The sequence below is a fragment of the Schistocerca gregaria genome, chromosome X, assembly GCF_023897955.1.
Source record: "Schistocerca gregaria isolate iqSchGreg1 chromosome X, iqSchGreg1.2, whole genome shotgun sequence".
Classification (NCBI taxonomy): Eukaryota; Metazoa; Arthropoda; class Insecta; order Orthoptera; family Acrididae; genus Schistocerca; species Schistocerca gregaria.
In genome coordinates this window covers 844,697,429-844,713,430 of record NC_064931.1, presented here as the reverse complement: position 1 = coordinate 844,713,430, position 16,002 = coordinate 844,697,429, and the positions used below count along the sequence as shown (strand labels likewise).

Here is a 16,002-nt window from a genome sequence, read left to right as displayed (position 1 = left end):
CTTCTGTTACCAAGGTAGCCAAAGTGTTTGGTGTTTCAAGAAGCACCAGATCGGAGATTTATATACAGAGAAAGTTGAAAAACATCATCTGCTAATTATGATTACCTGGCATTGCCACTAAACTGGAGGCAAGCTCAAAATCTAAACACAGCTGTTCTAATACAGAAGTTTATTGACCTAGACTGGATAAAAACACACAATGATTACTAGATCCAGCAAAATTGAATCAGCATCTTCACACCATTTGTATAGAAAAAAGTTTTAAGGGGCCAATCCATTTCATCAACTGTTCGCATTAGTTGGACACAACTTAGAGAGACGGCAAATAGTACTGTCTCCTGTAATACAATAAGAGAGAAGCTCTCTGAACAGTGCATAAAAGACATAAATAATATACATAAGACATGTATAAAATCCTTTCATATCGTGTGAAAGGATTTATACACAACTTACATATTTGTACTATTGTGCACTGTTGTGCACTGTTCGGGCAGCTATTCTACTACGGAATATCTCTAAGTTTGTCGAATTAATGTGAACAGTTGATCAAATGGATTGGCTGTGTAAAATTTTTTCTATACAAATGATCTGAAGATGGCGACTTGGTTTCACTGAAACTAGTGATCACTGTATATTTCTATGTGATCTGACAGAATAAACTTCTGTAATAAACACAACAACAATTGTGTTTATCATCTGCCAAGTTACAACACAGCTGAAAATGTGTGTTGAGTGAGTGCAACAGATGGTCATGGAAGAGGATTGTGACAAAAATTTCCGAAACAGAATAAGTGCTGCAAAAGTCGCTGCAGGACTGCTGTCGCAGTCATGAACCTTATCCGCACCGAGACATGAAGGGAGCTCCATAAGCAGATAACTGTAGAGCAAGCTGGAATTCAAAAACCACTTATCAGTGATGCAATTGGCCAAGTTTACATCCCAAGAGTGAAATATGGTGGGGATTCAATGATGGTATGGGCACCCATATCGTGCTATTGCATGAGACCCATGGTTACTCTGCAAGTTTGTTTCACCACCAAGGATTATGTGACTGTTTCAGCTCATCAAGTCAGTATCATGGTACAATGTTTGTTTCTCAATAGTGGTGGTATATTCCAAGACAACATGGCAGTGGTTCACACAACTCACATCATTCAGAATTGGTTTTTCGAGCACGAGGATGAATTTTCACATCTCTCCCAGCCACCACAGTCATCAGATTTCAATATTATTGAGCTTTTTGTGTCTTACTTTGGAGAGAACAATGCATGGTCACTATGCACCTCCATCATTTTTACCTGAACTTGTCATTATTTTACAGGAAGAATTGTATAAGATTTCCTTGAAAACCATACAGGACTTGTATTTATCCATTCTGATACAACTGAAAGCTGTTTTGAATGCCAGCAAGTTTTTTACACCATATCACACATGCTAAAGAGTTGTGTTTTTGGCGTTTCCATATTTCTACACACCCCTTGTGTATCAAACACCTTCCAGAAGCCAAGGATTGCAGCATCAAGTTTGTTGTCACTGTTTATGGCACTCTGGCTCACATGAACAAGTAGAGGAAATTGGGTTTTGAAAGATCCCTGTTTGTGGAGTCCATGTTTATTTTTATAGAGAATTTTCATTGTCCAACAAATGTCATAATGTGTAAGAATAAAACACATTTCATAATTCTACAACAGATTGACATCAGTGGTACAGACATATAATTATGTGCATCTGCCCAATGACCCCCCTTGAAAATAGGAATGATACGCACTTTTCCTCATCAATAGGAACCCTCCATCACTCCAACAACCTAAAATAAATTATTCCTAAGTGGAGAGCAAGTTCTTTTGAATTATCTCTGCAGAACCTCATTAGTGAAGTTGCCTACACACTACTTAGTAGTTTCTGTTCCACTATCGCTTATCTCAATAGCTACCATTTTAGCATTCTGAAAGTAGGAGCTATGTTATGATTTTCTCTGGCGAAACACTTTTGGAAGACCATATTCAGTTTTCCAGCTTTTCTGCCTTTCACCTTCTGTTTTTGGTGCTAGTATGATCACCGAGTGACCAAATTTATGATTTTGATCCACTTGTTGACTATGTCAGACCTAAACTGACTGATTATTTGCTTCTGTACCAGAGCCACTTCCTCATCCCCTCAAACCCAGAACCTCCCACAGAAGAACCACAAAAGCGCCCCACTTGTGACAGGATACTTTCCGGGACTGGATCAGACTCTGAATGTGGCTCTCCAGCAGGGATACGACTTCCTCAAATCCTGCCCTGAAATAAGATCCATCCTTCATGAAATCCTCCCCACTCCACTAAGAGTGTCTTTCCGCCGTCCACCTAAGCTTCGTAACCTCTTAGTTCATCCCTATGAAATCCCCAAACCACCTTCCCTTCCCTCTGGCTCCTACCCTTGTAACCACCCCTGGTGTAAAACCTGTCCCATGCACCCTCCCACCACCACCACCTACTCCAGTCCTGTAACCCGGAAGGTGTACACGATCAACGGCAGAGCCACATGTGAAAGCACCCACGTGATTTACCAACTGACCTGCCTACACTGTGAAGCTTTCTATGTGGGAATGACCAGTAACAAACTGTCCATTCGCATAAATGGACACAGGCAGACAATGTTTGTTGGTAATGAGGATCACCCTGTAGCTAAACATGCCTTGGTGCACGGCCAGCACATCTTGGAACAGTGTTACACCATCCGGTTTATCTGGATACTTCCCACTAACACCAACCTGTCAGAACTCCGGAGATGGGAACTTGCCCTTCAGTATATCCAATCTTCTCATTATCCGCCAGGCCTCAACCTCCGCTAATTTCAAGTTGCCGCCGCTCATACCTCATCTGTCTTTCAACATCGTTGCCTCTGTACTTCCGCCTCGACTGACATCTCTGCCCAAACTCTTTGCCTTTACAAATGTCTGCTTTTGTCTGTGTATGTGCAGATGTGTGTGTGTGTGTGTGTGTGTGTGTGTGTGTGTGAAAAAAATACCACCTTAAAAGTCCAGAATGTAACCATAAGTACAATTTAATTTGCGATGTGAATGTAAAATGAATCATTCCACATCATTGCGATCTACAGTGCAAAATGATCCATGGAACATTTATCTAAGAAAATCTAAGTAATGGTAGCAGTGGTGATGGAGGAACAGTAGAAGAACTCTAAGTTGAAATAGGTGAGGATGATGATGATGATGATTATGATGATGATGATGATGATGATGATGATGAGGAGGAGGAGGAGGAGGAGGAGGAGGAGGAGGACTAGCAAATACAGCTTAGTTATGAATAACATACATGCATTCATATATACATATATGGTAACAACCTTTTTAGAAAGGATGATCTCAAGCCAGCCTTTGAAAGAACATCAGCCATCATTCTTTCTGTCTCTTCAGATTGTGTATTTCCTTCTAGTGCCTGACCCTGATCTGCAATTAAGTCTTTGTATTTAGGATTTGCAAACAGCCATCTCTGAAACAGTATAAAGGAAGCATGAGGCTCAATTGTGGACATTCATGCGCGCACACACTTAAGCAATTAAAGCAGGTGAAATTTCAATTATAATTGTGGAATACATTCATTCCTTTTATGACAGATATTATTAACTAGACTGCATTATGTACACAAAGCTTTCAGCTACAGACTGAAGGAAATCATACCACTGCATACACAGATTAGAGGAATCTTGCTTCATAGTATATCATTCGAGCTCACCTAACATTTTGTACTTCACTGTGGTTCCTGGAGATTTCTATTGCCCCAAAAACTCTTTCTCCAGATTCCTGCACTGAAAATGCTGTAAGGTGGCATAAACAAGAAACAAGACACCAATGTCTGGATATTTACTTATCAGGGAATATGTCACATTTTGTACCAGTTTTTGGTTCATTACAAACCTCACCTTAGCCAACATTGGCTAAGTTTCCTCTGGAGTTTTCTATAATTATGACATAAATCTAGCACACCAGCAAACTCTGAAGATAAATGAGCATAAGGTGATTTTAGTTTAGCTTGTGCACAATGTATGATATCAGCTTCAAAATGAGTTGCCAGCCTTGAAAAGTCTTTGAGGTCTTTTAGCTCAACTCTCAGGTAATGAAGCTGTTACCAAAGCAGGGAGATGATACTTTGCGTAATAGCAAATGATGAAGTGGTATCTACCCAGTTCTACTTGTTTTTTGACCATTTAGCAACTCTTTTGTTGCATCACAGAAAATTCAGTTATGAGCTCAGAAACATTATTATGTAACTTGTGCTCACATTTATAATAACCACAGTTCTATTGACTGTAAGAGAAGCAGTTGGTGTGCTAAGGTCTACAAATCTTTTGGGCTCTGATGCACAATCAGTATAAAATGAATGATTTCCACACTGAAACAATATGAAAAGTGAATGGAAAATACACAAAAACCAGACTACTGGATGGACTAAATTCAAGTTTTGTGCACAAGACAGCTATCCAAATAAACAATTTTTATAAAAAAAAAAAAAGTGACAAATGAAGTTAAAACTGGGTCAGAGTTTTGCAACAGAAATTTCATGTGTTTATAATACAATTACCGTACATTTAACTAGTTAAGATACAAATTATTTGGAAGTCACCTAATTATACTTTGGTCCTCAGCCTACTTACTACACACGTTATCACAAACATTAGATTTATTTAGGTGATGTAATAGCAACTTAAATCAACCAAACCTCCTTATACTATGCTTGTATTTCTAACAAGTGATGTAATTTGTCCCAACCACATGTAATTCATTGAAATTCATTCTTTTCATAATAAAAATCTATAGTCCAATTGATCACAAGTACCTTGATTTTCCACTGGTCTTATCTTTCTGAAATATTTTTTTTCTCAATATGTCAAGTGGATAGGATGTCTATCAAAGTTAGAAAACAGATGATGGAATGATCAAAGACAAACACACACTAAATTATGGAGGCATTGGGCTGTGGATAGGTACATAAGTAACTACACATTGTGGGACAGCTATCAGTTCCGTGTTCTGTTCCGCAGCCCATGCATGCAGGCAAACACACACACACACACACACACACACACACACACACACACACACACACACACACACACACACCTGACCTTAATCATTCTATTATCTGCAATTTACCAAAAGTTTTTCTTGTAATCCTGCCAGATGTATTGATGGATGATGGCATACTATTGACATGTCTCACTTCATCCACATCCAGCAGTCACTGCAAGTGATAAACAACACAAAATCTCCAGCTAGCAAGAGGTCACATGGGCATGCCACATGGCCTATTTATGACCCCCAAGCTGCACGCCCAGCCTCACTTCTATTTGCTAGAGAATTTGTTGTTCTGCTGAACAAAGTATTGATGATGACTCTACATTATATTGGTCATTCTTTTTACTGTTTCATGTTGTGATGGGTCTGCTTGGTAACTGAGTACAGTGACATCTACCTAAAGCTGATAACTTCTACTTTGGCAGACTGTCATACCATTCGGGTAACTGATTAATTTCCATTGAGTGGTTTCTACCAGCATAACTAAAGTTGGGGTACTGACAATTGTTTCATTTATACCCCGGACAATTAACACGATCAGTAATACTTCTGAACAATGTGTCATGTATTCTGTATTTCAATGTAATCACCAAGTGTTACTTTTGTGTCAAACTATGGACTACAAATGATTTCTATTGCATTAAAGCTTCTAAATGAATCTTTGTATCAGTGGCAGCATAACCAATCCAAAATAGTGCATCACACAGGATGAGTGCGCACTATTCAGCTCAAGAATATGAGCTAGCAATCAACATCCTTCGAATGAGAGAGAGGTTCGAGGTTGAGAAAAAGACAAAACAGGTGTGATATGAATGTAATGTAAAGACTATTGAAAAAAAAATTATTTTAGATATTAGTGCTATACAATATTATTCAAGGTTGTCTGGTGGAACATTGGTCTTCTTCAACCCTGAATCTGCCAGTCTCTGAATTCCATTTGAAACGGCGTATGTTACAATGCAGTATGAACATTTTGCACGTTACTGAATTCCCTGAGTTAAAGGTCTGTGTTGTTCTGTTAGACTAACCTTTTTTTTTATTGTGAAGTATCAAATCTATGATAAGTGCATTTCAGCCACATGTATACTTCTTGCTGTTCCAATTTTCATGGAAGTTAGTGAAAACTCCACATATTATTATACTTTTTTCATACAGTCTTCTACAAGTCTCATCTACACTCTTTTTATATTGCAAGGTCATTTATGAAGTCCTCAATTTGTATGTAATTATGTTATTGTAATAGTCATTCCTATTCACAGTAAAAACATTTATTATAACACATTTTATTGACCTTTTTCTTAACAAAGGCCAACAAATGTTGATACAGACCATTTTACATTTCAAATTTTACATCACATTTAATATTTTACCGTCTTATTGCTAGAAATTTTCTTAGTACTGTCAGATTGTGTGGTGCACTTTGAACTGATAAGAAACACTATACACTCTCAATGTTCTACAACGCTGAAGTTTTTTGCATTCACTTTAAAATTTTGAGGAATCCAAAATATTCAATTTTTATTATCTCTTAGCTTAATTATTACAGTAAGTATCCGTTTGAACAATGCATGGGGATAAGGAAATTTACTGTCTACAAATTCCTTAACACAATCAATAACTACCAATTTATGAAGATGCTTCTCAAAAGTCTCATTTGGTAATTCTCTCACTGATCGTGGTAGCTTGTTATATAGCTTCATTCCTGTGTGTTTAAAAGTACTTTGGATCTTGTACTACTTTTTAAATTCTACATCTAGTTTATATTTATTTCAAGCTTCATGGGAATGGATAGCTGTTTTGCTAGAAATTTTTTTTGTGGAAGGAAGACATGTTTTAATATAAAGGGAAGGTAGGGTCAAGATGCTTTTAGATCCTGTGACTGCCCTTATAGCTTTCCTCTGCAACAGGAACACTGTTTAAGCACTGTGAGAGTTGTCCCATAGTTTTATTGCATACTGCAGATGAGACTGAAGGAGGGCACATTAAGGAGGTAGTAGTAGTTGTTTATTAACCAATGTTTTCAATTTGCTTAACAAAAAGACTACTTTAGATAATTTAGTATGTAACTGTTCGGTGTAGCTTTTCCAAGTCAATTCGGAATCCAGGTGAATTCTGAGAAGTGTAACCAAGTCACACTCATTTACTTTTTCATTTAGCTTGTGCAGGGAGAAGTACAGAATTTCTGTCTTGCTATTGTTTAGGACAAGATTGTTTTGTCAAGTCATATGGCTGACTTTTCAAGCATTACTTTTGTTTTTTCCTGATCTCCACCAAGTTGTTATCCATGGTAATTGTGTTATGAACTTGTGATGCAAGAAAGTATCCAGGCCTGCTGTACACCTCTAACAACTGGTACGGCATTTGATTTATGGTTATTTACCACAACTTCCTGCATTCTGTTAGTCAAGTATGATCTAATTAGTGCCTGTTTGTTATTCTTGATACTATAGCACTCTAGCTTATGTATGAGTATTTTGTGGGAAACAGTGGCAAATGTTTTGCTCATGTCTACTAATATGGCAAAACTGATGTAATTTTTCTCAAAATCAACAAGAATATCAGTAACAGTAGTTTCTATGGCATTTTTTACTGTAGACAAACCTGCCCTAAAACAAAAGAGCAAAGTGGAAAGTGGAAAGCAGATTTTGATCCTCAAAATAGCTCCAATGTTGTAATTTAATACAACATTGTATAACCTCAGATATTATGGGTATGAGTGATATTGGACAGTAACATGCAAGTCTCTTTTTATACCCTTTCTTATAAATTGGGATAATAATAGTAGCCTTCAGGACCTAAGGATATTTTCCAGTCTTAAAAGTATTACTGAACAGAAAGGTAAGAGGTGCAACTATAATGTCAACTGTCTGTTTTAGGATGGTATTTGAGATGCCACACAGATCTTCACTGTAGGAGCTACGTATGTTTGTGGCCACTTTGTATACATTGTGGGCAGGTAACCTGTTTCCATTTACAAGGTAAGTTATTTGAGTCAGGGATGCTTATGGAAGTCCTTGCAGAAGTTCCAGCATCCAGAGTGGAGGTAGTCGGAGCTTCATGCTTAGTGCCATTTACAAAGCATTCATTTAGTATATTTCACAATATTGAAGTTACTTGTCTGTTTTTGTGTTTCTTTGCTATTGTGTTTATTACCTTGAAGGCACCTTTACATTTGTTGCTTTAATTTTCAACAAAAGCATCACTGGCTCTCTGCTTTGCTGTCTGTATTTTGGACCTATGTCTCTTCCTCACTTCTGTTTTAATTCTAGGTTACCAGTTTTAGCTATTTTATGTAGGGCAACAACAGTGTTTCTCTGGTTATGCAGTTCAGGTGTAAACCAGTTGTTCTTATGTAAGTATCTTATGAAAACTTGTAAACAGAGCATTAATGTTAAGCAAAAACATACAATTTCTAGTAATGTTTCATTGCAGAGCTGTATTATCTGTAGCAATGGTTTTACTATCACTTATGAAGCAGTATATTTTTGCATATAGCTATTTTAAAAACTCTGCTGTGTAATTGAAAATAATTCCTTACCTCCAGAATGTAACAGGCATGATTAGGGTAGTTCTCATTTGTCAAACTGATTGCAAGAGCTTTCAAAGCATTTAAATTATAGGGATCGAGCTTCAATGTTTGCATCAGGCAAATAATGGCTGCAGGGTCCTGTGAAACAGTAAAGAATTTGCAAATGAAAACTATTAACTACTAAAGTGTGTATTTTTGCACTTACTGTTAGTGCACCAATGAAATTACTAGCCCTTTCAATGCCAATAAAGGGTTCAATCAATTTGACTGTTAAGTGCATCACACAGACACTAGAGTGTAGTCCTGGTCCAGCCTTCTTGGTTCAGGTTTTCCACATTTTGCTAAAATCACTCTCTGCGAATCAGAAAGGTTCATTTAACAAGATACCAGACTATCACAGATACTAGCACACATTATTTACTGTAACTCGTATAATCCCAGAAAAAATATTGTGGAAACAGGAAAAAAAAGGAATGGCTATTTGTTAATGTTTTCCAGCACCCACAAAGAGACTTGAGAAAATCATACGACTGTTTAAAATTTGATACATAGGAAGATACACAACTGAGTATCTTTAGGCACCCCTGGAGTTATTGTTAATCATTTCACTGTGCACTCAACAATCAAGACACGGTGCATGAAACAGAAGAAAATTCTAGAGACCCAATCATTTAATACACCTGCACGTGCATATTCCAAGGTGTAATTGTTTTACAGCCACACACTATTTACTCTCTCTGTCGTTCAAAGATCATCACGACAAACGTGCATGGCTTCTCTCTGAATACTTTAAGATCTTCGAGCATTAAGCAACACAGTGAGATAAGAGGCTAATGAACACTGTAATAAAAATGAAATTCAGTCTCCCCCTCCCCTTACAATAAAGACCTATGATTTTTGCACATGCACCTTAATTTTCAGCATATCTTGTTATTTTTGCACATCACATACAATGACTGGATCTGTTAATTTTGGTAAAATCAAAATGAAATCTGTCCAGATGTTGAAGTATTCTTTGGATACTTTGTGATTATGATTTTCATTTCACTTTATACAGTGAATCATCACAAAGTCTCTCAAGCAATCATCTAATGTGTTATTTTATGAGGGGAATTTCAGTTACAATGACTTTGTTAAAGAAGTTGATATCCAAGATTGACATATCCACTGTATGATAAAAAGCTTCTTATGACTTATCATCAAATCAATACCTATGAAGACACTGTACTGTTCTTGAGTCTAAAACTTCAGTCTGTTGGTATTTGTTCAGTGCCTTCCAAAGATCAAATTTTGGATTAAGACTATCATTACTCAAGCACAGAGTTGAGAGAAAAATATAGTCCATACAATATCACATGTTAAAGGAAAAAGAGGAATAAGTAACAAGTTAAAACAACTGCAAGTCTCACCTGTTCATTGAGTGCCTGTGAATTTCCTAAAAGCAACCATGCTTCTGCATTCTTCTCATCCTGTTGACAAGCAGCTTCAAAATAAAGAATTGCTCCAATGAGGTCCCCTGCTGCTAATCTCTCCTTTCCTTTAACAAGTGGATCCTCACATCCAGATACTGGGTTGTCCTCATCAAATTTGTATAACTGCACAAAATAAGAAATTACTGTTAGTCTATAAAGCTTAGTGACATATTCCTTATTAAAATCTATAGGAAATGTTATGATCAGATTTCAGCAGTTACTGAAAACAAGATCTTAAGATCTAGACTGTTTTATTTGCTCTGTATAATCAGGAACTGTCCTGATTCCCATATGAAATGGCAAGGGAAGTAAAAAAAAAAGTAAAAGTAGAGAAATTAATATCAAAATTCAGATTGCAATCCTTGCAATAAGCATTTCACTACTGGTACCACACACACTTATTATTCTCAGTCTGTTTACCTACTGTCAACTACATGTTACAGCATAACAACCAAGCCAATACAAGGTCTCTCATTTTACATTACCTGCTCTGATGGGTATTCTCTCTCTGCCCCCCACCCCAACCCCCCCCCCCCCCCCCTGTGTAACAGGTAACGGAGGAATAAAATTAGTTTGTTTCACTTTAATACTAGGGGAGCAAAAAACAATGTATATGAACTTCTATAGGAAACTAACTTCATTTTTGTTTAATGTTAACATAGGAGGAGGAGTTGTGACATATGTGAAAGTTGGAGATAAAGTCAAAAATATTGGAGCCAGCAGTTTTTGTGTAGATCACACTCTTGAAGCATGTGCTGTCAGTTGTTACTGCAGAATACTTCTCTTGTAATTTCAACAGTCTATAGATACCCTGTAGGAAACTTTCAGCTATTTATGAGAAACCTAGATGTATTACTGAGTTACCTGTCACACAAGAAAAAGCAGTTTGTAGTGATACCCATGTAGATGTGCTAAAAGATTCTGCGAGGAAAAATGAACCCCAAGAATTATTTGACACTTTAAATCTGATTTCAGTAGTGAATTTTCTAACTCTGGTGCAGCAAGATAGCAAGACCCTGACTGATACCATTTTTATTGAGTGTGCTCAGGTTGAAACAATTAATGTGTATCCAGCTGTTAATGGGCTACCCGATTAACTTAACAGAAATAAACAATGTAGTATCTTACAGCACTGAGGCATGTTCACACTAAGCAGTGAGGCTTATTAATGTGTGTAACAGGTGTAATGTTTTAAGAATAAGTTCAAACAGGTGGTTGGGATGAAGTATATGTTGAAAGAAATGCTAAAGTGAAATTCAAGATTCCATATTTGTGTCAATTTTTGAAAGTGGCTTTCCTAAAAAGTTATCCAAAAAGTGGATTAAAAAGCAAATTGCCATGGATAACCAAAGAGAAAATATCATTTAAGAGGAAAAGGTAAATCTTTGGTATATAAATGCCAGAACATATAAAGATCAAACAATGCTTTCACCCAAAAAAAAAAAAAAAAAAAAAAAAAAAAAAAAAAGACTTAAGTTTAAGGAAAACCATTGAAACACACTGAAATATGTACATCATGACAGAAATTAATAAGTGGAGAATAAGTTTAAAACTATACGGGTTATTGTTAAACAGGAGACAAGACAAGCAGTCAGTGCACAAGACACAATTCACATGTGAGTATTTTTAACACTTGCTTTCTAAGTGCAACAGCAAACATGGGATTACACCATTCAGTTGTGAGAGCAAGAGAATATATTACAAATGTCATTCCACATAACTTTAAGCAACTCGAAATAACAGCAACGTCCTTCACTGAATGTAATAGAATTAGAAAAGGTCTCAAAACCAAAAGCCCTTATGATGTTGATAGAACTTCAAACAGAATTCTGAAGAACTGTTCTAATTTACTCAGCAATATCCTTCATGACAAAAATAATGCATCATTTGCACAGAGAATTTTTTCTTTACAGATTAAAAGATACAATTGTAAAATCTCTAAACAAGAAAGGTTAAAAGGAAGACTTAAATAATTATTGTCCACTCTTCCCAAAAAATTTGAAAAAGTAATGTATTAAAGAGTACTGCCATATTTAAGTGAAAACAATTTACATAGTACATCAAGTTTGGATTCAAGAAAGGTTGTTCGGCTGAGAATGCTATCTGAACATCCATGCACCAAACATTAGAACTCTTAAATAATAAAACATTACCTGATGGTATTTTTTGTGATATTTACATGGCATTTGATTGCATAGATCATGTTACTCTCAGAAAAACTCAAGTTTTATGGAACTGATAGCTTTACACAAAAGTAGTCTAAATCTTGCTTAAGAACCAGAATGAAATAGTGGTGCTAAATAATTCAAACAATATTGAAAGAGTAGAAAATTTTAGTGATTGGGAAGAAATCACACAGGTAGTCCCACTGGGTTCAGTTTTAGGTCCCTCTAATTTCTTGTACATGCGAATGACTGTTCACTTAGCAATCATCAAGCACAATTGGAACTAGAGTAAAATTTCACTGTGCAGCAAGGTGTGCATCGATTTGAAACTTACTGGCAGATTAAAACTATGTGCTGGACCAAGACTCAGAGCTGACGTCTACGTCTTTCACGGGCACAGGCTATACTGAGTTATCCAAGCATGTCCCACGACCCGCCACCCCAGCTTTACTTACATCAATACCTAATCTCCTACCTTCCAAATTACACAATAGCTCTCCTGCATAGCTACTGGGACTAGCACTCCTGGAAGGAAGCATACTGCAGAGATATGGCTTAGCCACAGCCTGGGGGATTGTTCCCAGAATTAATTTTCACTCTGCAGCGGATGATACAGAGAAGTTGCGGCATTAGAAAATTGTAGCGAAATGCAGGAAGATCTGCAGCGGATAGGCACTTGGTGCAGGGAGTGGCAGCTGACCCTTAACATAGACAAATGTAATGTATTGCGAATACATAGAAAGAAGGATCCTTTACTGTATGATTATACGATAGCGGAACAAACACTGGTAGCAGTTACTTCTGTAAAATATCTGGGAGTATGCGTGCGGAACGATTTGAAGTGGAATGATCATATAGAATTAATTGTTGGTAAGGCGGGTACCAGGTTGAGATTCTTTGCAAAAACAGACATAGTGTCTTACGGGATAACAGCAATCAGTGATTTTATAATGTTATAAATCAAGACGGTTTTTAAGTAACATTAGGTTGAGATTCATTGGGAGGGTCCTTAGAAAATGAAGTCCATCAACAAAGGAGGTGGCTTACGAAACACTCGTTCGACCTATACTTGAGTATTGCTCATCAGTGTTGGATCTGTGCCAGATCAGGTTGACGGAGGCGATAGAGAAGATCCAAAGAAGAGTGGCGCGTTTCGTCACAGGGTTATTTGGTAACTGTGATAGCGTTACGGAGATGTTTAGCAAACGCAAGTGGAAGACTCTGCAAGAGAGGCGCTCTGCATCACGGTGTAGCTTGCTCGCCAGGTTTCAAGAGGGTGCATTTCTGGATGAGGTATCGATATATTGCTCCCCCCACTTATAACTCCCGAGGAGATCACGAATGTAAAATTAGAGAGACTCGAGCGCGCACGGAGACTTTCATACAGTCGTTCTTCCCGCGAACCATACGTGACGAACAGAAAAGGGAGGTAATGACAGTGGCACGTAAAGTGCCCTCCGCCACACACCATTGAGTGGCTTGCGGAGTATAAATGTAGATGTAGATTTAGATGTAGATATCTCAGTCAGTAGAGCACTTGCCCACGAAGGGCAAAAGTCCCATGTTCAAGTTCCAGTCTGGCACACAGTTTTAATCTGTCAGGTAGTTTCAGAATTGGTACAAGCAAAATGAAACTTCATGGGTTGAGAGGGTATGTGATGTTACTGCAGTGCTTACAAAACTGACTCAAATTAAAAATAACTTGACAGTATGAGTCCACATATCGATATCACATTCCACCTCCCTCTGGCCTGGATGCATGCACTGACTTGGTTGGAAAGTGTGTCCTATGGTCATTGATCCCCTCCAGAGGCAACCTTTCCCACAACTGCTGCAACTGGTCTTTGAAACACTGGATACTGGCACTCTGGCAGTTCTGATGTTGAGCTGATCCCACACATGTCGTATCAGGGAGGTCCCATATATGTCCTATTGGTCATAGATGTGGTGAACTTGCTGGTGACAGGAGTACCTAAACATCACACACAGTCAGTTCATAGACACAGATGCTGTGTATGGACAAGCATTGCCCTGTTGAAAAATGACACCGCAATAGTCGCACGACGTAACACGTGAGGATACAAGATGTCCGTGACATACCACTGTGCCGTCCAACTTCCCTCAGCCATGACCTGGTGTCAACCCAATGACTTAACACCTGACACTAGGCGTAACACTGCTGGGTCTATCCAAAGCACTCTTCCCAGGTTGACACCTTTTTCAGTCACCAGTCTTCTGACTGGTTTGATGTAGCCTGCCATGAATTGCTCTCCTGTGCCAACCTCTTCATCTCAGAGCAGTGCTTGCAACTTACATCCTCAATTATTTGCTGTATGTATTCCAATCTCTGCCTTTCTCTATAGTTTTTATTCTCTACAGCTCCCTCTAGAACCACAAATGTTATTCCATGTCTGAACATATGTTCTACCAGCCTGTCCATTCTTGTCAGTGTTTTCCATGTACTCCTTTCATCACCACTACTCCACAGAACCACCTCATTCCTTATCATATCAATCCACCTAATTTTCAAAATTCTTCTATAGCATAACATCTAAAAGAATTCAATTCCCTTCTTTTCTGGTTTTTCCCACAGTCCATGTTTCTCTACCATACAATGCTGTGCTCCACATGTACATATTTAGAAATTTCTTCCTCAAATTGCAGCCTGTGTGGGATACTAGCAGACTTCTCTTGGCCCGGAGTGCCCTTTTTGGCAGTACTAGTCTGGTTTTTATGTCCTCTTTGTTCAATCAATCACATGTTATTTTGCTGCCTAAGTAGCAGAATTCCTTGATTTCATCTACTTCGTGATCACTAATCCTGATATAAAGTGTCTCACTGTTCTCATTTCTGCTGCTTCTCATTATTACTTTCATCTTTCTTCAATTTACTCTCAATCCATATTCTGTACGCATTAAACTGTTCATTCCATTCAGCAGATCTGGTAATTCTTCTTCACTTGCAATGAGGATAGTAGTGCCACCAGTGAATCTTATCTTTGATACCTTTTCACCTCGAATTTTAATGCCACTTTTAAACTTTTCTTTTATTTCCATCATTGCTTCTTTGTTGTAGAGACTGAACAGTAGAGGGTGAAAGACTACATCCTTGCCTTACACCTTTTTTCATCCTAGCACTTCGTTCCCTCTTGGCTCTTACACATATTGTATGTTACCTGTCTTTCCCTATGGCTTACCCCTATTTTTCCCAGAATTTTGAACACATTGCACAATTTTATGTTGTTGAACGCTTTTTCCAGGTCAAGACATCCTATAACCATTTTTTGATTTTCCTTCAGCTTTGGTTCCATTATCATTTGCCACATCAGAACTGCCTCTCTGGTGCCTTTACCCCTCCTAAATCCAAACTGACCATCTAACACATCCTCAATTTTCTTCTCCATTTTCTTCATATTCTTGTCAGCATCTTGCTGTTAAGCTGATTGTTACTAAAATGTAGACTTTCACGGCCAGAAATATCATGTCCATTATAATTATCCGGGCTGTTATGCCGTGGTCGGTTGATGAATTTGGTCTCAATTCCCAATGTTTCGTCTCCGACTACGGGAGACATCTTCAAAGGGGTCCGTAGGTCGATGGGAGGTCCAACACATCCACTGGCTCGCTACTGACTGCCGCTAAATACCCGCGCCGTGGTGTGACGTCACGTATTTTGAAAAAGTCAGTGCAATTGGCCGCTGTCCGTCGCCGTCGATCACCGTTGCCATCACCCAGTAGTGGACGGCTGGTACACATCATC

General features: G+C 38.0%; 1 protein-coding gene across 4 annotated transcripts in view; it reads right to left on the bottom strand.

Moving 5' to 3' along the window:
* The window catches only part of LOC126297703 (peroxisomal targeting signal 1 receptor-like), a 239,420-nt gene that overhangs the window by 97,438 nt on the left and 125,980 nt on the right, over positions 1–16,002 (bottom strand). For all 4 annotated transcript variants that reach the window (XM_049988832.1, XM_049988829.1, XM_049988830.1 and 1 more), the window contains exons 8-10: positions 10,016–10,201; positions 8,616–8,744; positions 3,349–3,494 (exon numbers count right to left, since the gene is read on the bottom strand). In XM_049988832.1, coding sequence (XP_049844789.1) covers positions 3,349–3,494; positions 8,616–8,744; positions 10,016–10,201 — 461 coding nt within the window. The remainder of the gene's footprint in view (positions 1–3,348; positions 3,495–8,615; positions 8,745–10,015; positions 10,202–16,002) is intronic.